The sequence below is a fragment of the Pollachius pollachius genome (genome assembly GCF_949987615.1).
Source record: "Pollachius pollachius genome assembly, chromosome: 7".
Classification (NCBI taxonomy): domain Eukaryota; kingdom Metazoa; phylum Chordata; class Actinopteri; order Gadiformes; family Gadidae; genus Pollachius; species Pollachius pollachius.
In genome coordinates this window covers 21,082,818-21,105,764 of record NC_136940.1, presented here as the reverse complement: position 1 = coordinate 21,105,764, position 22,947 = coordinate 21,082,818, and the positions used below count along the sequence as shown (strand labels likewise).

At 42.8% G+C, this 22,947-nt stretch overlaps 1 protein-coding gene across 1 annotated transcript; it reads right to left on the bottom strand.

Moving 5' to 3' along the window:
* Positions 1–574: 574 nt before the first annotated feature.
* Positions 575–17,431, bottom strand: mier2 (mesoderm induction early response 1, family member 2). The gene is made up of 12 exons (XM_079740476.1): positions 17,245–17,431; positions 16,648–16,761; positions 11,380–11,494; positions 10,500–10,579; positions 10,192–10,261; positions 9,679–9,830; positions 8,697–8,778; positions 8,249–8,343; positions 7,494–7,624; positions 5,205–5,338; positions 3,663–3,740; positions 575–2,592 (listed from the first exon to the last, which is right to left on the bottom strand). The coding sequence occupies exons 1-11, from the start codon at positions 17,425–17,427 to the stop codon at positions 3,685–3,687; spliced, it is 1,212 nt and encodes a 403-aa protein (XP_079596602.1). The 5' UTR covers positions 17,428–17,431; the 3' UTR covers positions 575–2,592; positions 3,663–3,684.
* Positions 17,432–22,947: the final 5,516 nt, after the last annotated feature.

Here is a 22,947-nt window from a genome sequence, read left to right as displayed (position 1 = left end):
TCATACAGGCACGCACAACCCCTTGTTACTCAGTGGTCAATCAACCACTTCAGTGGGCCTGGTGCCTCGGGGCCGCTGATTGGCATGATGGGTAACAGGTGGTCAGCCCCCCCCCCCATTGGCGCTAGCCGGGGTGCTGATCCAACAGCAGGGTGTGTCGCAGGTCCCTGGGCGTGAATGGCTCATCCATGGCCACAAAAGGAGTGCGCACTAACCACCACCCCCTTATCTAGGCCCACTCACGATGACCTTGGGGTATTGCTGTTCTGTTATTTGTAGAATTTCTTATCTGGGATCCATAAAATATCGATGTTTTTGAGAGCAGAGCCATCGTCTGATATAGAATGGCCATATATAGAGTCCAATAGTACTGTAGCAAGCTTGAGAAATAATATGGGGAGTTCATTTGAACAGAACCACAGCATCCTCTATAGGACAACAGGGTTATTGGAATGATTATTTCATATGGGAAAGGAGATATAGGCAAATTTCTGCCCTAAAAAAAGCTATGTTTATCTAGAGAGGAAGAAAAGTGACTTCAATTCTGAATGTCGATTTTAATAGTTCCTTTTTTCTTTTATGTACAAAATATAATAATTATAAACTAATGAACAACAGAGGTACAATATATAAATTGCTTAAAAAGACAAAAAGGCAGTGTACTGTGGTGATATCATTCCCCCTTTTCTGTTTTCACTATCAGAATCTTCCGCCAGTTAACAATGCAAACACAAAGACAAATATTGACCTCTCACTGGGTTGGACCAAAAAGCTAACGGCAGCCATGTTTGTTTGTTCGTTGTTTGTGTGAACCCAGAATAAGGAAATAAATAGAAAGGGCTATGGAGGCTTGATGCCACTGAATTTGTGTCTTTAACAACAATTTGAAAAACAATTATTCCTTTTGGTTTGTAGTAGAGGCTAGAACATATGTTTGATTTTTAAATGTGATAATCTTCTCATTCGTTCAATCTAGCCTGGTCCACGAATCTAAACCTCCAGTAAGCGATATGCACTTATTTTGTTATGTTCCCGTCTGCTTTTTATCCCTGATCGTAAAGTGTATTATTTTTCAACCGGGGGACAGTAAAACAGATTATCAGCCGTTCAGCCAATGAGATTGAAGTGAAGTGGCTGGAAGTGGATAGAAGTGGCTGTAGACACTTGTTGAACGGAGTGATCGTTGGGCCGGTTGAGAGATTAATTGTTAGAATCGTCCAATAGGAATCCAGTATGACTTCATATCCAGCGTGACCATACAGACCAAAGTAACCAATGCATTGCTAACAAGTACATGGAGTGGCTATTGTTGAAATCAAGTAAGCTCTTTTTAAATGCTAATTAATTGTTGCCCTAAACGCAATGTCACAAGTATAAACAGAGCAGGTATAAAGGGTTCATTAAAAAATGTTGGTATAGCCAAGAACCAGCAACGTTGTGTCAAGGAAACTAGACTGCTTGATAAAAAGAAAAGGAAGATAAAAAAGGTGTGAAAAGAACAGTAAAGAAAGGTTAAGCATGTGATTTAAACTGGGTAAGAGGCCACTTTCGGAGATTCTTCGTCGACTTCACAACTTAAGCTTCACTATACATTCACACAGACATCAACCTGTTGTCCAATTGGCTTATTGAATCTTGAAGAGGTTGAGTATAAACACATAGTACCTGACCGATCATTTAGGCGATAAGGATTTAAATTTTTGAACTTAATCATATAATCATATATATTTATATATAAAAAAGTTGTGGTCAACAATTGCTATGATGCTCTAACCAGTTGGTGGACGGTGATCAACTTTGTTCATTTTGCTGGCCGACAGTGAGTACACACTGTTCTGTTCACCATCGCAGTACCTGCAGTCAAAACGTCCAGCCAGTGAAGAGCAATAAACTAATGTAGTCTCCAATAGCAGCCCAAAGTTACTGATTGACAGGTCCATCCACTAATGGGTGGACAGGGGGAGGCTGGTCAATGTGCTTCTGTTCTTAGTTCAGTTCATAGGGGGCAAGAATTACCTCCCAGGACTAGGTGAATGGGACACTCTTTCACCCCAGACATCGGACAGTTCAGAGTGGACAATGCCTTTCCTGTCCTGAACAAAATATACAAAAGAAAATTGAAGGAAACTCAAGATCAGTTCTTCATACAACCTAGGGAAGAAGTTCTCGGTCTGCCCTTGGTTTGACTAGGATCCATTTCCGCCCCTTCATTGGACGATTCACAGGCGTATGAAGCTGCTGGAGGTCCTACAGTCTGTGGTGAAGGGTGGTGCTGTGGCCAGTGCAGGTGGGTAGGCATGGAGCTGGCCTAAGACCCTGCCTGCAGCCCCTGGATCAGACCATTATCCCGGTCTGTGGGGGGGGGGGGGAATGCCCCCTGGACTGGGATGACCCAGAAGCTCAGTGCTCTTTGGAAAGGGGGGTACAGTGGAACGCTTGGGGTGTTTGTAGGTTGGGATATCGAACACAGCTGCCGCCTGGGTCAGAACCCATGTGGTGATCCGTGGATGGAAGAGGAGAGTAGGGGGGAGAAGGGATGGCTGAGGAGATTCCGAGGACGGCCGTCCATCACAAGGAACCCAGACTCACCGCCTGGCAGAGACACAAAGACACAGTCTGTAAAACAATCTCTGCACCTTGGTTGGGCATTTTTACAGAAAGAAATGAAGTCAATACTTGACATCTGGATTAAAAAAAATGAAGATCAACATTAGCTGCCAGAGTGCACATTTAAAGAAGTGCAACAGTAATAAATTCTTTCGAGGATCGTTTTGGGCAAAGCTGCTTGTTTGCATTTGAATAAGTATGCTACACTAAGCTTGTTTCAAAGTCAAACCGAAAAAACCCATAAAAAACGCTTATGTTATTGCAAACAGTTGCAAAGAGATTTACACAGAAAATGAGTTTGTTGGGACTTTCAGTATGATTCATGCCCTAAAAAAGATATTGAGAAGCAGCAAGATGAATCTTCTACCAAACTCCATTGAGGCTTAATGGGAACCATTAACACTTCTCAAAGCACTTAGTGTTGAACTCTCAGTAGCTTTGGTTAGATGCAGAACCAGAATTTCAGTTCATAAGGAGAATTATGGACCGGAGGTTGAATATCTGATGACTTATGGGTAATGTACATCTACACATTTCCATCAGCTTAATTGGCCTGTGTCCTTGCACTGGAAATTCCAGGTATGTTTGTCAATTGCCTCTGAATAATTAAGCAGGGGCCTTTATCCAATGTGCCTGGTCTTTAAGAATCATTAATGCAGGTAGGGTTGAGGTATTTTGCATTGTGGTACTACTAGACTATTATGATTGTTACATTACAAGGTAAACCATGGGACTGGCTTTAAGGCTGATGATAGGAAACTGTTGTGGCTTTAATGGCAAAGATATTTATCTTGATCCTTCTTCATAAAATAAAAGGAATCTGTTCTTTATATTACTATTGCACATGTTAAGCTGTGAATACAAACACTGTCATTTTTATTTTTGTTGTAACTTTATTGAATTTTTTTTTTAAATAATTATTTTTTGTTTGATTGTCGGCTGCCGTTACAACAACATCCCAATGGGAAGAATGAAGTGAGAATCGCTCTGTCTACAATGGGGCTCGTGGTGATCTCCATTTTGTTTCCCTCCCCTTTCTCAGCCGTGTGGGTTACCTGCGGCCGGGGGGGGCCGAGCTCACGACTTTAACAGAAAGCGAGGAGTTCTTCTGCGCCTTGGGCGACCCTCCTCCTCTACAGCCACACATGAATACACACACACACACACACACACACACACACACACACAAAAAATGGGAACATTTAGAATGCTTTAAAATCATTATAAAATGAGGCAAAAACAAAAAGACTTTCAAACACATGTCCTCTGACAGGGAACCTCAACATACACCCATGGATTCTGGAGTGGGCATGGCCAGTTTTTCACAGAGTCTAAGGACTTGTGTGGAGATGATGTAGATGTGAAATGCTATGCAAACATATTCAGTCAGGAGAGAGATCACCCTGATGGCGCCTGAACACAGGAGGCAACAGCAATTTTTGACTAGCTAATGCAGTGGCGGTCACCTCAACCGACAAAACTAAGCTAAAATTAATCTAATTTTTTTTTTTTTTTTCAACAACCGTTTCCAAAGACGAAACTGAAATGAAACATTCCTAAAGTGCACCAGGATAAGGGTCACCCGGTCATTGTGATTTGGCGGTTGTAGAGATAAGAGGTTAAGTTGACACTCCTTTGGATTATTGGAGTAACGTTGACACTCAACTTTAGTTTAAAATCGAATTAATACACATTAATAGTGTACAAGTAAACCCACGTCAGTGCTCATGAGAAACCAAACTCTAACCTGTGGTTCATCTCAGGGAACACGTTGCTAAACTGTTACTCTACTTGTTGTTATTGTTGTTGCTGTTAGTTGTGGGCATCCGTTATCTCCTCCATAGAACGGTGCTAAGGTCAAGTGGTCGGGTGCATTGCAGACATGGGGTTTGCAGCTCAGTGCTCTGCCTTGTCCGTTCGAGATGCTTGTGCAAAATCTTAACGCCTCGTTTGTTTTGTATGACACCAAGTCTGCCAAGTTGAGTCTGGCATGAATTACAGTGACACAACTGAAAGACAAAAATACACCATTGGTTGGAGTAAAATTAAGAAATAGCTTAATTTTATAATTAACCATTAAGGAACAATATACAAATATAATTTATTTATTGAACAACTCCTAAATCTTCTGCTCACACACATATACATGAATCAATAAATGATAAGGTCAAAGTAATATATTATAGTCAATACAGGACATAGTGCCTAAAGCCTTGCCTGTAACACCTATGAATACCCAATGGGCCATTCCTACCAAAAAAATACATTTGTTTTCCCCAACCTATTACCAAGAATTCTGCTATACATTACATATCTGCATTGGCATCAAAGTATTTGTCCAACCACATTTCTCAAGGCACAGCTCTACCCTAAGCAACTTCCAACTTTTTGAAAACCCATGTCACGCCCGACCTCCGGTTTCATGCAGACGTTCTAAAAATGCCGTCTGACTTCCGTTTGTTAGAGCCTCTAAGTGCAATGGAAAACTCTTCAATGCTTCAATACTGCAATCAATGTTTCTAAAACACCATGTCACACTTTACATCTAAAAGGGTTCGTCCTTGGCTGACCCCCTGAGGAGGGGCTGATGACCCTACCTGATTTATCGGGGCGTTGTACTGTCGACGGGGCGAGGTTCATCCTCTGTGCTCTGAGGGGTTTGTGGGAGGAAGCTTTGGTGTTACCCTGGCTCTCCAGGGGCCCAAGGTCCTCGTACTGATCCGCATCCTCCCTGTGAGGACGACATGGGGTGGGGAACAGGACCAGCTTGTAACAATACTTTATAGATAACAATTGAAAAATATTGAAAGCGATTTACAGGCATAAGTTGTCGTTAATTAAAAAAAGAGCACCAGTGCATAATAGATCATCAGAAAGAAAAGGTATTCTTTAATTATATTTATGAAAGTCAAGCGAGTAATAGTAAGGCACTTGAGTAGAAACTAGGGGTGTAACGGTAAACGCATTTGTACCGAACCGTCACGGTACAGTCACTTCGGTGCGGTTACAGAGGTGTACCGCGGTTCGTAAATGTGCCGTACATAGCGTTAATATGGCGAATGTAAAGGCTTGTTTTGCGATGCGGAATTTAAAACTTGAAGTCGGAGTTCCACCCGGACCGTTTAGCAAAAGTACACTACTCCGACTCCGTAATCCGACTCCGTAACTACGGAGACCCCTCAGCAGCTCTCCGTCGGGATGTCGGATACGCAATGCAATTCGCCACCCGATCGATCTTATATGTTGACTACAAACCATGTAGGCAGTGTTGTTAATAAACTTCCAAAGCTTTTCAAATCTTATTTGGTGTTTTATTGGTCCTTAAGGTGAAAAGTAAACAATGTACAAAGTAATTAAAGTGCAAAGTCAAACCGGAGAAGTGATTCAGGAAATGATTTTGTTGAGGACCAATCAGAGCCCTTGCCGTCTCCGTTGTGTCGACCAATAGGTCCATGGCGTTGACGGATAGTTAAAAAATATTGGTTGCGCACGTAAGCTACGGAGAGGGTCTCCGACAGGCTCCCCGTGTCTACGTACAGCACTTTAACATGCACACGCATTTGAAAAGGCACCATCCAGTGTTACTATCACCGTTGCTGTGAAAAAAAAAAAGAGCTGTGCAAACCCAGCTCATGACACTATTTCAACAACCCCTGTCTGGGAATTCAGAAATGCAAATACCATAACCAAGTTTATTGGCGTTTTCAATGCTGCTGATCTACGGCCATTCTCTGTTGTTGACAAACAAGCAGTTTTTTTTAATTTTCCCCTTAACTATGAACCGTACCGTACCGTAACGTGATTAAAAACCGAGGTACGACCGAACCGTGACTTTTGTGTACCATTACACCCCTCGTAGAAAAAGAGACGCATTTTAATAAAGTGCGCTCTAACCGCAACACAAGTGCTACAAACGAGGAAGTCAGTTTATGACCAATAAATTAAAAAAATCGTCGTTACGTCATACAGTTCCTCGTTGTATTATGAACAAACTAATTGACCAAGAGGATCTTGGTAGAAGATCCTCTTGTTCTTGGTAGAAGCTTGGTCATTAATCACCTTGCAAAAATCCCCTCAAAGAAAACACAAAACCAAATAAGTTATTTTTTGGTTTTGTGTTTTCTTTGAGGGGATTAAGGAAGGGGGAAGTTAAGATTTGTTTCAGCAAAACTAGTTAAAAGCATCAAGTAGGCCAATATATTAGTCAACCAGACAGGAAAACCAAAAGAGATTTAGAAACAGAAGAACAGTTTTCCCACCGTCTAACCACCAGACCTCAGTAGAAAACAATTCTCCAAACCAGCAGTAATGGCTGCTCTGATCATAAAAACCGCCCTCATGCCAGATACTCAGAATGGGAGTGACTGGTCTTCATTTGATATGACCATATAGACTGAAGACTCAAAGAACAAACTGGTCTCAGATGTGTAGAATTTGCTGAATTAAAATGCACAATATAGTTTACAATCCCCAATATAATATGACAGTGATATCTACACTGTTCCAAGACAAATTCTAAGAAGTCCAGACTGATTGTTCAGACTGATGTGTCCCGTCATAAAAAATAGATGTGGCCATTTTGAGGGTAGGATGAGGTTTATCAAATATTTTGCTGGTGATTTATAAAAGTTAAAAAAATTGAAGTGTAATTGATTCACTATTGGTTTCTGATTAATTCACTCCACTGAGTGTACTGTATACAGTGTGTTTCATAAAATAACAAAGGTGTCCTTGTGGTCGAATAGCACTTGACTTGACTTGTGGTCGAATAGCACAAATTGAAATTACCAATGTTGATGCAGTTTTTTTTTTCCATTGCTTGTTTCCTAGACGGGGTCGTTGAAGTGAACCCAGATTTTGTCGTTCTGGCGTGCAGCGTGACTCACATGTTCCCGGACTGCAGGGTGAACTTCCTGCGGCCCATCTTGGGGGCCGGTTGTGTGAAGCACTCGTGGCGTTCAGACTTCTTCCACAGGTAGTAGTACTGCACACACTCCCCCACCGAGCGCGTCCGCACCTGCGGCAGAAGAAAGGAACAAAAAGAACGAGAATTCAGCCACCAAACCAGTCGCTGATGAAGTTTATGGTAAGAAGGTTACATTTTTACATTTAGGGCCTTTAGCAGTTGCATTTATCCAAAGCGACTTACAATAAGTACATTTTTCAGAAGAAAGTAAAACAATAAATATCGCTGGTGCTACGGTAAGGATGTTCATAGAACAAAGTGTCAGGCACTAACAATTACTAGGCTAACCCATTCCTCGTATACAAAAAAGACAGCTAGGATAAGATGCAACACAATGCTAAGTACTATTTTTAAGTGCAAGGACGTACAACATACAATAAGTGCATACATTAAGTGCCAGACATGACAACATACTAGCACCACAGGTCAGATTCCAGACAGAACATCCACCTCGTAGGTTCTGTACATAGTCTCAGAAACAAAAATGTTGAGTTCCCGGGGCATATGTTTGCGTATTTTAGATTGGTGCAGCCTGCAGCCAATATTCTAGTTCACCAAACTGCTGAACAGGACAGTAGATTACAGTAGACACACAGGGCATCCTTGCTCTGCCATTCAGTACGCAGGCAAGCTAACGCATGTTAACCCTGGGCTCCAGAACAAGAGGGGGCTCACCTTATTGGCCTGTATGAGGTTGAAGTTCTTCCCGTAGGCCCGGTAGCCCTGCTGGAAACCCAGACACTCCTCCTCACTCCAGGAGCACAGCTCATCTGCACGCACACACACACACACACACACACACACACACACACACACACACACACACACACACACTGAAAATCAATTATAATTCAGTTTCTCTGATTTTAAATATTTAGTAGTTAATAGTTTCAAAACATTTTCAATAAGTGCAGCTTTAAGAAGTTGAATTCAAATTGAAACATTTCGTAGCCATGGATATGGAAATGTTTCAATTTATTAATCAACCTTAATTTATTAAAGTTGTCATCTCGTGAGATGGTACCCGCTGTGTCTATCGGTTTTTAATCCGGGGTTAACGTTTGCTTTTGTCTTGTTGCACAAATGGTTATTTGGACATAAACAGAAACAGAAATGTACTTGCCATTGAACACTTTCACATTAAAATGTAATCTTCTTAGGGCTTCTTCTGCATTGAAGTTGCACTTCACCAGTTCATAGAGGGCCTGAATGTGAACAGTTAAAATAAATTACAACAAATCTTTTCAAAATGACATTTCAAGGTGATGAGCATAAAACTACATGTGTAACATACAATAAGGAAAATTATTATTAGTGCCATATATTTTTCAACCCATATTCAATGAAGTACGCAAACCTTAACAATTAGACAAAGAAGAAACCCCAGAGAATCAAAAGAGGAACATTCCCATGGTCAGCCTAGCTGCTTTACCTCCTTGGCTACTGTCGCCCGGGGCTACACACTACTCCTTTACATTCACTAAATACTCGGGGGGTCCCCAGGGGTTCCCTAGCCCCTTATTCACACCAAAACCGTAATTTAAGCATATAGTAAGCGTCAAACGCTCCTCATAGACTTCTATGTTAATCAACGTTTAGATTCAGACTGTCGTGAAAAAGTGTCATCCAAGCGCAGATAATGGCAAACATTTCTGTTTTAAAATGTTTATTTATGATAATAAATAATCGTAAACAAATATTGGTTTTATGATTGTTATTGTCTCATCCCATGGCGCAGTGCTCTGAATGAAACAACTTAAGTAGGCTGCAGTTCACTTACCGGCCAAAGGGGCCAGTAATGAGAACGATTTTCTGACCGATGCATAGCATCTTAAACCGAGGAAAGTAGACTCACTCTGTTTTAAAGAGGTAAAGAAGGTACCTGTAATAGACTTTAGCGATAAAAACAAGTGCAAAGACACAATACTGACGCTCCGCTTAAGTGAACATTTTGTGTGCATTCGGGTAAACACACCGATGTATAATCAGTGAAACATATACAAATCTGACCTTTTACATTTTACGGTCATCCCATGACCTACCGTACCGTGCGACCCGTTTATGTGCCACGACCCACTGTTTGAGAACCCTGTGCGTCACGCTACCTGCTCGTTGTCGTGGAGGGTGTCCCCGTGTGCATTAGTGTAGGGCGCCACCTCCTGGCTGCTGGGGGCCTGGGCGCTGAGCAGGAATCCCTCCACCTCCTGTAGGGGCAGCATCCCGGGGCTCCACAGCAGCAGGTCGTCACCGTCATAGGCTGAAGACGGAGGGAGGGGGAGGGGAGAGGAGGAGAGGTAGAAGGGAGGATAAGGGTTAGGGTTGGATCACGGTACAAATGAGGAGATAAGAATGTATGTTGTAGGGATGGGAGAAAGTGTATGAAAATAAAAAGGAGGAGCCAATAGAGAGAGACATAATTATATTAAAAAGGGAGGAAAAAATAAGGTACAAAGATTCATCATAGGTGGGATTGAAAAAAATACCAGTAAAACCCATTAGTGGTCTACGCAGGCATGAGCTCTTACTGTTATCTCGGCTGAGCCATTGCATGAGCAGCATGGTGAATGGGACGAGGGGAGGAGACGTGTGGGGCGTGGGTGTGAGTGATGACGGCTTACCTCGGCCCTGGGAGCCGTACGGGCTGAGCGGAGGGATCTGGGCCTGGTACATAGAGCCCACCATGATATCCTGGCAAGACAGAGTTGGTACGACAGTCATGAGCAAACCACAGAGGACAATGTGATTTGATGGATTTATTCATGATTATATAACCATGCATGCCATTTGGCTTTTTATTCAAAGCATCTTACGACACCCCAAGTGAGGGGTGGGTCACAATGGGAATTGAACCGCTAAACCTGGCAGTGTTAATGCCATTCAGTGGGGTTTAGAGAGATTATTAAACGCGGGAGCTCCAGCGGTTTACCTTGCGTTCTTCATTGGAGGGAACGGAAGCACCGTCTGAGTCTTCTTCTGAAGAGCCAGCGTCTGCCTGTTTGTCTCCACCTGAGAGACAGCATGTTGTTCACTCAGTTAACACCCAGACATCACAGGGACAGCCATGATGTCATTTTGTGTACTTAAAAATTCGCAAATCAAGATGGGTATGTCAAGGCCAGTGACAGGTCTTAAAATGAATAATACAGAGCAGGAATTTCTCCGGGCTGTATTTTTCCGCCGGGCCTCGAATAGGACCAATACCATTTTGGATTAGAAAATTCTAAAGCGTTATTTCGCTTCTGTTCTGAAACGGACATGTTGCTTGGCTTTAAACAGAAACGCTATGCTTGCTTATTTTATAACGTTAACAAATGCAAATGCTGTTTGGCCTGAAAGGGAAATTTCACAACAAGGAAACAGTCCACATTCCATCGACTTCTCTATGCAGCTGGCCGAGTTAAAGCACTTTCCTTGCTACACATGGCACATTTGATTCAAGCAGCTTTTGCACCCCTAGGATGAAAGAAGCTGACCTATATCAGCACATGATCTGGTATAAGAAACAGGTCATCATCATCAGATTTACACTGATTTAGATATAGATATATAGTTATCTATATAGACAATATTGGTAAACACACAGACAAAAAAAAAAGAACACAGAAACATTCCTCATAACAAAGCCTATTACATTTTTTTTTTTTTATTAAATAAGCATTCAAAAAGCCAGAGAAGGTGCCTGTAGCCAAGTTATACGACAGGATAGGGAAAGAGAAAGAGAGCGAGCAAGAGTGCGCGCGAGGGTGAGGACGTGACAATAACCAAAAACAGTAGTGTGAAAGTGAAACAGAAAGTGTGCGCGTTACCTCGCAGTCGTCTCAGCAGATCAGAGGGGTTGGAAGTATAGGAGGGCGCGAGGTCTTCATCGGCCGTCGGATCCTCTTCCTCGCCTCCTGCAAACATGTCCTCGGTCACCTGATCCTGGGACAAGAAACAACAGTCAAAGCCGTCCTGTTAGTAAAAGTTATAAGAGAGTGCAAGAGCAAGCAAACCCATTTATTTTTCTTTTCATCGTGGTAATGGGTTTTATAGGATCGTCAACATAGTACTATTTCATTTCGTCACTGTTACTGATATAAGACCCCAATAAAAAAGTGGGCATTTCCTATGTTTTTGCAATTCTCCCCAACACCCTATGTAAACCTTTAACTCTGCTGCGAACGCAGATAGCGTTCTCTCCGTGACGTCTGAGGGCCTTTTCCGAGGTACTCAGACGTCACGACCAAGAGGTAACGTCGGAGCGGCGTGTGTGTGGATGTTTCACTTTTTGCGCACTTGCGCACGTCTGAGCAGCGGTTTATTTAATTTAAACTTCCGAGTGAGGGTTAGTGTTCGCAGATACATAAAGAATAACGCTAGGGTTTGAGGCGCATTTCATATACAACATCGCTCCTACCCACGACGGTACTAAAAAAGTATCATAAAGTTGCCCTGGGTCGTAACCATTGGGATAACACGCCCCGCTCTTTCCTAAAACCATCAACCCAAAACGCATTTTTCAAAAATCTCATAGTGTTCGAACTCTAGCTCAAAGAGTGGGTTCACTGGCTCTTTAAGCAAATATCCTCAGTCTACATTTAGCATGCATCTTTGAGCCTGGGCTCTACAGTACGCCCATTTCACTCGCATTTGCAAGTGAATATTTCGGCGTGCGAACGAGAAAAACAAAACCGGAGCACGCGTGCGAGTGACTTCTCCTAACGCTAAATAACGCGTTAATACAGTAACCTAACTACTTTTTCATGTAAACAGCAAAGTTACGCGCAACTACTGGAAATATGGTAACGAAACATAGTTCCTTTTCAATTTGGCGCAACGTTACTTTTCCCAGGGACAGATTTGACAGCGATACTTCTCAGGCAGTATGCTATTGCGCGCGTGCTTGCGCAATAGTCCATTCACGAGCTCTCATTCCACACCGTACGAGACAGACGCTGGTAGCGTGACGCTGTCTCTGCATATCAGACATTGCTTCCGCAGGCATTTTCCAAAGCCAGTCCTTACGGCAAAATGGAACGAGATAACAAACGCCGTCACTGTTTACCTGTGTAAAGACATGGTTCCCTTTCAAAATGTCGATAGAAAGGGCTTTAAAGAGATAGTCAAAACACTTGATCCCAGGTACGCGTTACCTGCCCGCACACACTTCAGCCAAATTGAGATGCCAAAACTATACGGCAAGGTCCGCAAGCAAGTGGTGAAACAAATCCATACTATTAAAGGGATACTTCACCGGTGGAGATTTGAAGGTTAAGGAAGTAAATAATCATATGTATTATAAATGCGCAATTTTTTTTTTAAATCGGTTCATCCTAGCCTGAGAAAAGGCAGAAAGTCTCTCTCTGGCTCAAAAGTAAGAAATCCTCCAACTACCACAGTGCATTGCGCTCGCTGCACCGCCAGCCTGTTTCCGTTTGGAGGGGGAAGGACCCACGGTCTTAGCGCGAGTGTAAGCACGAGCAAACTTTGTGTGAACATATCCCCGTGATACGTTGACTAGTCTAGACTTCTGCCCTCGTTTTTTCAAACGCATCATTTGTATATTACTGTACAGCATAAAAACATTTGCTAATTACTGTAGCTCAGCATATCAAGTATTTGTACTCAACCTTTTCTCCCCAGTTGAGATAAGTGTTTGTCTTATACAGTAGGCCTACTTTAGTATAACAGCACTTGGGTTAGTAAACAAATCACAACAACCAACATCAATTTTAAGTTTTATTCATGAAAAAATAAGAACTATTTACAAAAACAAAACTTGTAGTGTGCGTTTGCTAGTCAAAATAGTCTCAGCTCATCTTGAGCATCTACTGTCTCCTGGTAGTCACGGTACTGCTTATCTTGTGTTGGGTAATTAGCTCTGATGGCCTGGACAACACAGGAAGCCGATACTGTCTAAGAAAGAAAGAGAACAACATTATCAAAGCAAGATAAATTATGCCTTGAGTAGCCTATACTTCAAGCTAACATAACGTAGCCTATGATCTGCCAATAAGGTCGGCTACTTTCGGATAGCTACATTGTCACGTTCCCCGGGACTCAAAACTATTGTAGCCAATGTGTTAGTAAAAAAACAAACACTTACTCTATGCTCAGACGTCTGTTTCTGCCGGTGGCCTTTGGCTGGCATTTCAAGTACACTTTCTGGGTCCGGAAATATGCATCCAATACCCAACTGTTCAGATGAGGCGTGAAGCCTGGGGTGCGAAATTCGGGTGATCGACAACACACGCGTCTGTGTCATCCTCCGATTCCGTGATTTCGTCCAGAAGAAATTGGCACCGCTGGAATTCTCGGCAGCAGACAGACTCTTGTTCTGTGTCCATTGGCGCACAGTGAGAGCACAGGCACCTCCAATCCGCCCCAGCTCGAGCCATTGCGGGCTCCTCGTCTGCGGCAGGCGGGTTGTCTGCCTCGGCTGTAGCGGCGGCAGCTTCGGCCGCCTCCTGTTCCTCCATAGCCCTCAGCTGCTCGTCGCTATATTGTGGCTCATAAAAGGTAGCCACGAACATCTGTTTCTACCATAACTTCTTCAAAATCCCAATCCTCCATATTGTATCCGTCTGCGTATTCAGTACCTTCGGCCATGTTTTCTGCAGGTGAAGTCTAACGCACTGGCACTGATCTGTGATAGGTCTGTTAGCGCATTAGGTCCCACCCCCAATGGGCGGGTTTGAAAGGGTGGGACTAGTGCTTGTAGTCTCAATAGAAATCCCCCCTCTTGTATTTCCTCCTGGCAATGCCGCAAAATGACGATTTTTGCGTCATTGCCAGAAGGAAGTGTAAGAGGTAAATACGGATTTCTCCCGTCTCAGGGGAAAATGAGATAGTGTTGCATGACCATTCAAAAGTATGACTGGGTTTCTAACAATGTAAAGCTTAATGCAAATGGGTGGAGTGTTCCTTTAAACATCAGTGTTTTTCAGAGATGTAACTTGATTTTTTTTTTTTAATGAGGTATTAGTTTGCTTGATTCAACTAACGTTAGCTACCGCTTTTTTGATGTGATGTAATTTACAATAATATTCTATTTTTAGGACAGAGTCAACGCCGAGTAGGCCTACTGCACGAACGCAGACCTTGCATAAAGTTAGTAAATTCTAACAACATAGGGCTATTTAGATAAATAATCTGGCAAGGGTGTTGTCCTAGGCTAATACACCAACAGCAAATTTGTGTATAATAAAGGGCTACATTTTCCAAGTCTATCATTTTAAATCTTTCCATTGTATTGTGTGCTACAACCTCCGTAATGAATATTCACGCCAAATCCCGCCCAGGGTAGCTCAGAATTCGAGTAGCCATATATCCGATCAGTCCTTGGGCCGATGATTTCCCCCCCCCCCCCATTGCAATTTCTGAATGCTAATAAATGTTCTAAACAAAAACCTATTGTGCCCCCATTTTTTTTTCTGTGCTCCTAAATTTTTTAACTTAGGGGCACGAGTGCTCCTGAAAAAAAAAAGTTAGCATAGAGCCCTCCATACGACTCAAGCTTCGTTCATACTTGTCGAATAGACGACATGGGTCTCTACATTACCAGTGTAGCAAAAAGGGTACCGCCGTAGATTACGTGCTCCAGATATGCATGTACACGTCGGCTATGGCGACACATTAGTGCCATAAAGCACTAATGTGATAAAACATGCATTCGGGCGTATAATATTATTTCACACGCGTAGATATTAACTGCGAGCGCACAAATTATCTCTGCGAGCGCGGGCACTCAGAGCGCTGCTCCCCGAGCGAGGAAAACAGCTCCTCGAGTGCATTACCTCGTTGCAAGCGAGAGGGGGGAATAACTTCAGTCACAAAAACAGCCTCTCGCGCATAACAGCCTCTCGCGAATGATGTTCTGCTCTCTCGCTCAAATTTAATTTTGGCACTATGGGGGAGGGAACCAAGGCAGGGCGGGCTCTCCTGTGATTGACCATTTCTGAAGAACGATATTTGATTGACATTGATCCTCATCCCCCCTCTCATTCATTCTGAAGATTGTCGGTGCCGTTAATGCTTCTTCATAATAGTTAACTACTTTAACGGCACCGACAATCCTAAACCCTGGATTTGAGTGCACGCGCGTGCAGAGATGATTTGCTCGCTCGCAGTCAATATCTACGCTTGTTAAATAATATAATACGCCCGAATGCATGTTTTATCACATTAGTGCTTTATGGCACTAATGTGTCGCCATAGTTGGCTGGCAGAACCATCAATGCAAGCAATGGTGTAGGCACGCAGAAGTAGGATTAAACCTTTACCTCTTCACTTATTAAAGACATGCATCTGAAAGACAATTGACTGCCAGTCGCTTGGTATAAAAGGATCTGCTAAGTGACTAAATGGCAAATAAAGTACCATAAATTAATCGTTCCTCGATCCATTCGTCGGTCACAGTCTGTAGGACACTGAAGATGTGCAACAAGCTATCTTGTGCTTTTAAGGGTAAAAAGTCGTTTTTCGTGTCGCTGTGGCCTACAGCGGAGGCCTAGGGTTGCTCTTCTCTTCGCCGGTTACCATCATGTGACGTTTGATTCATGAGTTTCTAAGGCCTTTATAGGACAAACGGTTACAGATAAAGCTGGGAATACATACAGCGCAAGACACACCAGTGCAGATCGCCTGAAGGTACATGGCCCACAGAAGACACACTGACTTCTGTTATTTTGTTCCCCAGGCTGCCATTTAGAAAACAACTCAACTTCTAAAGGATATTTTACTATTGATAGAGCCTTATCACAACATTTTATGCCATTTTAGGGCTAACTAAAAAAGGTTTTGAACAGAGTAGGCAGGTATCGCCAAGTGGGACTATTTTGCAGTGGTGGGTGTGACTGCTCCTTAACCACTGCTTCAAACCCCTCACATTCCTCCACACACTCAAACATCAACATTGCCTCCGCAAGGTCTCCCGTCCAAGGCTACAGATGCATAGAGATGCCTTGCTCAGAGGACTTCAGCCAGGAACGTGCTGAAAAACAGAGAACCTCCCGGTTGCAGGTTTGACATGCTCCACCTCATGAGCAGTAGCAGAAGACCCCCCCCCCCCCCCCCCCCCCCCAAACGTTGCTCACCTTGTCCAGTGTGATGTGGGGCAGGTGACAGCGGTCCATGCCTGGCTGTAGGAGCTGGCCCGGCACCTCGTAGCCGTACAGAGCCAGCAGCTCCTCCAGGGGAAGCTCGCTGGCCTTGAAGCACAAAGGAACACGGAGGAGGAACGGGTGAGCAGGATGGGAAGAGATAGAGGACAATTAATTTACCAAGAGCAAGGTTACTATGACCTTTGGTAACACAGTAGAGCTTTGCCAGCAGTTAAAGCACGTTTATTCTAAGTAATAGAATACTTGTTAATAAAAGGTTATCCTTAAGTCAAAAAACTCCTGATATCTTTTAATTTCACATTTATTTTGCCAGATTAGTCTCATTGAGGTTAAGCACTTGTTTTACTAAAGAGACCTAGTTAAGAAAGCGGGTCCATTTGAAATAATAACTAAATACCTAATGTACAACTACATGAGTTTTAACGAGCGCATTAGTTTCCAACTTTTAACTTTAATGTGACGTTGCGATGAACCTTGGCTTTATTTGGTCTACTACATACCATATCTAGAGTTTAACAACGTCAAGACAACCCTATTGAGCAATAAGTTAAGAGTCAAGAGCCAGCCTACTGTTTGGGACGGAGCTGCCATCTTCATGGGGAGAGGACGTGGCTTGAGCCGTTGGCGGTTCTCCAAGTCCTCTAGGGCAGTCTGCGTGGACCCCTGCTGCTGTGACTGCTGCTTGTGGCCCTCATCGCTGGATCTCCACACCCTCGCTAGGCCATACGGACCACACTCAGGCCGTGAACCCATTTAACCTTCTAGGGGCCACACACACAGTCATGCACACACACAAACACACACACACACACACAGTTGATATTTTGAAACATCCTTAAATGTTAGTAGCATTTGGCCATCAATGATTCAAAACAAACAAAACAAGTGTGAAGTGAAAGAAGTATATTGCGTTGTAAACATGAGAAGTAAAGCACACTTCAACAGGTGTACATGTATATGCGTGAACAGAAGAAGTGGGGTGGTTGATCTTTGCTCGTTTCATTATGGATCGGCTGACGTTTTCCGACTCACCTATCGACGAAGGCCACTCTTAGCCTAATCGGCAGGCATCGCAATGCGTTATTTTACGCGTTAAAAAGTAGGTTGAACTTAACTTTTAAAAGTTATAAAACCTTTACGGCAAGAAAAACGACATCAGACGAAAGCAAACATTGAAGACACAGGATACATTATGGCTGGCTAGTTTTTTTTGCAATCGACCGAAGGATACGTCTTAGACTCACTGGCGTCTACACACCCGGGAACCGACGCTTCGACCACTTTCCCAAAATACCCGATCGCTAGAATGACCATACCGATCAAAGCGTGCTTCAAAAACAAAAAGTTAAAAGCGTAAAAAGTTGAAAAGTCGTCTGTTTCTCGCCCACCCCCACGTCTCACCCCGCCCAGTGGCGCTTTCCTGTAACTCGGGTGCTGAACGCTCCTTCCTCTCTCTCTGACTCACTACAAGTGGCTGGAGTAGGAAATAGTCTTTTCGTGCACATCCGAACAGGCCGGCAGAATAGTTTGGTCGGCTAAAAAGTCTGACATCGTTCTTAAAACTTCAACCAGCCGCTTTGATACCACAGAGCACGTCAGAAATAGTTCAGCGCCACTTTATATCCATCAGCCTTTACTGTTTTAACGCCCAGGCGAAGGGGAATGAGTGTTTAAAGCGACGAACGCGGAGTGCGGCGGTACGATACACAGAGAGAGCGAGAGAGAGAGAGAGCTTCTCCCCTATTTATACTCTTCCCCGCACGCTCTCACACAAAGTTGACCGGCGGAGAGACGGATCGACCCGCGAGGCAGGATCGATGTTGACGTCGCGATTCGTGATAAAAAACGGCTCGCTTTCTTTCTCGTTCGCTCATTGCATTCCTCATTTTGCTCACTTACCTCCGCCATTCCTTTTCTGCGCAGGCTTGCAGTATTGCCCGGATGTTGTAGATCTGCTCTCTGTACAGCTCGGGGTTATTGCAGTAACGTTCGAGCCCTGCAACTGCAATTGTTTTTCTCTGTACCACAAACTACAGCAACGCACAACGTAGGCAACAAAAACACGCATGCAAAAAATACATAAGGGTTTTAGCTCGATACTTTTGTTTCACCCCACGTGATGCGTGTCAACGGCGTGTGACGACCATGAACCACTGCCCAACTTTATTTCTAAAGTTTTCCTGTGCCTGTACATTTTTGTGACATAGCTACTATAATAGTCGATGATATGATACAATTAGAGGATGGTGCATACCGCATCATTTATTATTTGCGGGTAAGATGCAGTACAATAAATAAAAGGCTGAATAATGAAAGAAACATGATAAGATTCTAAATGAATGAATTTGAATTAAGGCTAAAAGAATGTTTGTATTTTCTCAATATCTCGTGACAAAAATATTTTAAGAAGACAGTGATTGAGAGAAACAGTTTGTTGTCACTATCAAGAGATCCCGTGATATTTTCCAATACACGAGGGGAACTATACAGTGATACAGTGTCTTCCATGGAATGATGGTCGATGTGACGTATAGGTCTATAGATCATGGCTCCTTTTGTAAACTTTGGGCGGGGACAAGACCTGGCCAAAACAGATAAAGACGTCTGGCAGTGCAGCATACATGGTCTTTATCTCTTTCAAGAGACCACCAAAAAATAAATTTGTAAAAATGCACTTTCTAGCCATGTTATATTACGTTTTATGTAGGCTTGTTTGTATGAGTGGTTTAAAAATCGGTTGCATACATAGCACAAAACACAAATAAAGCTTCTCCATTATGTAATGTGTAGTGTATCGAAACCAAATCACTTGAAAATTAGCTTCAGTGTTTGGTTTCGATATTTCTGCATTACAATGTATATACATTCTTTGGAACTATTTCTATATAAAGTGTAAGTAGGGCTGAATTAGCGTAACAAAGATGAGTAAACGCATGATAGACCCTAATCACTGCTCCAATTCAACAATATAAACCGAGCCTGGAACAACAGCTGTTAATAATTATCCCTTAAGGACAATTAAGACTCCAAACCACAAAGTGTGCCGTGAAATTTTAAGAATGTCTTTCTTAATTGTGCTGCCCTCTGTCAGTAGAAAGCATGGAAGGAGCTGCTGCCCATAGAGTATATTACGCACATGGCATTCCAATGTATACCAAAATGTATACAAAAGAATGTAGAATTAAAATAAACTCACACACACACGCACGCACGCACACACACACACACACACACACACACACACACACACACACACACACACACACACACACACACACATAAACACACACAAACAAGCAAACACTCAAACCAAAATTCACTTTAAAAATCCCAATGTGAAGCAATACAGCAGTACAGACAAACCACAAAACAACTCCATAGACCTCATACTATATGTCTCATACCGTTTCCATCACTGCATCAGGCAGATGGGAAGGAGGCCTTGGTCTGACTTGGTCTTTCTGGGGTCACTCTGCGCGGGTGCAGAGATGATTGCCTCATTGGTACTCCACCAGGGCTGGGGTATCCCTATAGAGTCTCAATGGAGCCGGCATGGGATGGGCGTCACAAGCTGTGGTCTGAGTCCTCTGCTCATGAAGGGCTTCTTTGATTACTGGAGTACTTCTTCAGGGTTGTTCAGTGTTCACTCACTTCAAAGGGGGGCACGGAGACATCCATTCACCACCGACGAATTAATTCGACACAACAATGGGGCAGGTTTATATGGTCGAGGAGGAACCAAACCTTCCTTCCACTTTAATCATTGATGAGTCAATTAGGGAGTGCAGTTTATTGCCCCTAACCCTGCCCCCAGTGAATGGTGTTTATTGAGTGTCCTGGGAGCCGCTAACTAAGCTCCTTATATATGTTTGGAAGTCAATTAGTTATTATTTATTTGAAATCTAAAAGGAACACCAATTAGAAGCATGCCTCTTTTTTCTTTCTTGTTATGGTCAGTTCGCCAGAATTCCAATTAAGGAAATTTAGATCTAATGGGACAGACTCAAATAATAAAAAAGATAAATACTTAATTAATCTGTGTGTGTGTGTGTGTGTGTGTGTGTGTGTGTGTGTGTGTGTGTGTGTGTGTGTGTGTGTGTGTGTGTGTGTGTGTGTGTGTTTAATTCCGACGAAAAAAGTAGGTAGACTAGGCTGTCCTTTAGTACAGTGGTCTAGTGTCCTGTAGAGGGCGCTCTATACTTTGTTTTAAAACTGTGAACCCTTATACTTTGGTTACAGTGAAACTAATCCCTTTTCGATCCATAAAAGAAAACTTGGAATTGGGTAAAAAATGTAAAGTTATAAAATTGTCCGATACCAGTTATCGTACATTTTGATATACAAGTTTCATTCAAATCAAATGTGTGAATCAATAAACATCTGCAATTGATACGGATAGAAGTAGGACGCAGTGATGTATTATGTCCACACAGGGTGAACAACCAGTAGGAAAACCTATTCTCTTTTCACTTTTAACAATGACTACAGACTTACATGCATAATTACGTGACCCCAACAAGGTGATTATACAAGTGCATTGTTTACTTTTTGGTGTTCACCGACAGTAATGTATCTATACATACATTTCTGTCATTATCATCTGTACTCAAGATAACAGATAACTAATCATTATTATTAACATTCTGGGCGCCTGAATTTATTCATTATGTAACTAATTTAAGTGGATGGTAGTCGTCGTTGATGAGTCAACACAGGATTGTTTTATCACAATCCTCACGCAACATATAGTAATGAGGAAGCAAAATTCGGCCACAGACTTGCACCATATGTGTGTGTTTATATTGGATTGTTTGGATTTCATCATCAGAAAGACTCAACGAAAGATTAATTTAAAGAGATCAAAGAAAGATCAAAGAAAGTATGAATTTCTCCATTTACAATTATATGTAGGCTATGTAGTTGCTTATAATGTGAAACGTGATACGCTACTGCATATAGAGAGCTGTACAACACACTACCACAAGGGGGCAATAGCCTACTACTCTGGCCAAAGGTTTACTTAGTGCTCGAAAGGTGACAGTTAGAGGCTTACTATCTAAAAAAAATCGACCAGACACATGTTTTAAATAATGAAATTAGCATTTGTGATTTGTGAGGATTTGCATTACGTAACGTTTTTCTGCCAACTGTCACAATAACTGCATGATTTTGAAAAAGGTTCCTTGCAGCACTGGTGTTTTATGAGGAGTTTCCTATCCCATTGTACAACAAGGCTATCTCTTTTCATTTTTCTGTTTTTTGGGAAGTTTTAATGATTTTAATTTGTATTTAGTTAGCTTTCGGAATTCCTTGTCTACTAATGCAAACCACACCAATGGACTTCCAAATGGGGGAAGATTGTGAATAAAATGACTCGTAATTAGCATGTTTATCTTTGTAATGCATTCTATCTCTCCCAGGATGTCACTACGTCTGTCTGTCCAACTTTCCTTTTCTCTCTCTCTCTCTCTCTCTCTCTCTCTCTCTCTCTCTCTCTCTCTCTCTCTCTCTCTCTCTCTCTCTCTCTCTCTCTCTCTCTCTCTCTCTCTCTCTCTCTCTCCACCCCTACCAGGCTGTCTGTCTGGTATTCTAACACTACTCCCCCATACACACAACCACCTCCCCTGTCCCCCCAGTATAAACAGGATGTTTGCACTTCTCCAGGGCTGCCACTGGCCTGCCACCAGTACAATGCTGATGGTGATGATAGCGGTCCTCTCTCTCGCTCTCTCTCCCTCTCTCTCCCTCTCGCTCTCTCGCTCTCTTCCTCTCTTCCTCTCTCTCTTCCTCTCTCTCCCCCAGCTCCAAGCACACACAGAGCAGATTAACTGGGATTTAGAACTTCCATTCCACTGAGCCAACACAGCAAAGGACAGAAAAACACGAGAGTTCACCCCGGCTTGCAGCCCCGCAGACCACTCCAGACACCCTCCACACTCTGACCCCATGCCCATGTCGAGTCCCACGCTGCACTGCTCTCTCCTCAGATGCAAAATAACATTCTAGGGCTATTTCGCGCTTTCCACTGGCAGTTCCATTGAGACCCAGAGAACAGCGTTACAATCCGCATTGTTCTTCTATTCCCTTACGATCGCTGCTTCCGCTGACAGTAGAAGGTGTGAGTGTTACAAAGACCTCTGCTTTAAAAGTCAACTCGTACCCCTGAAAGTTTAGCAGCTTTTCCTTACCTTTATTTTACCAGGTATGTTTTACAAGAAAGAAAAATAGCAGTCATTAAATACACTGCACAAAAATAGAGGTTGGGTTCCTGTG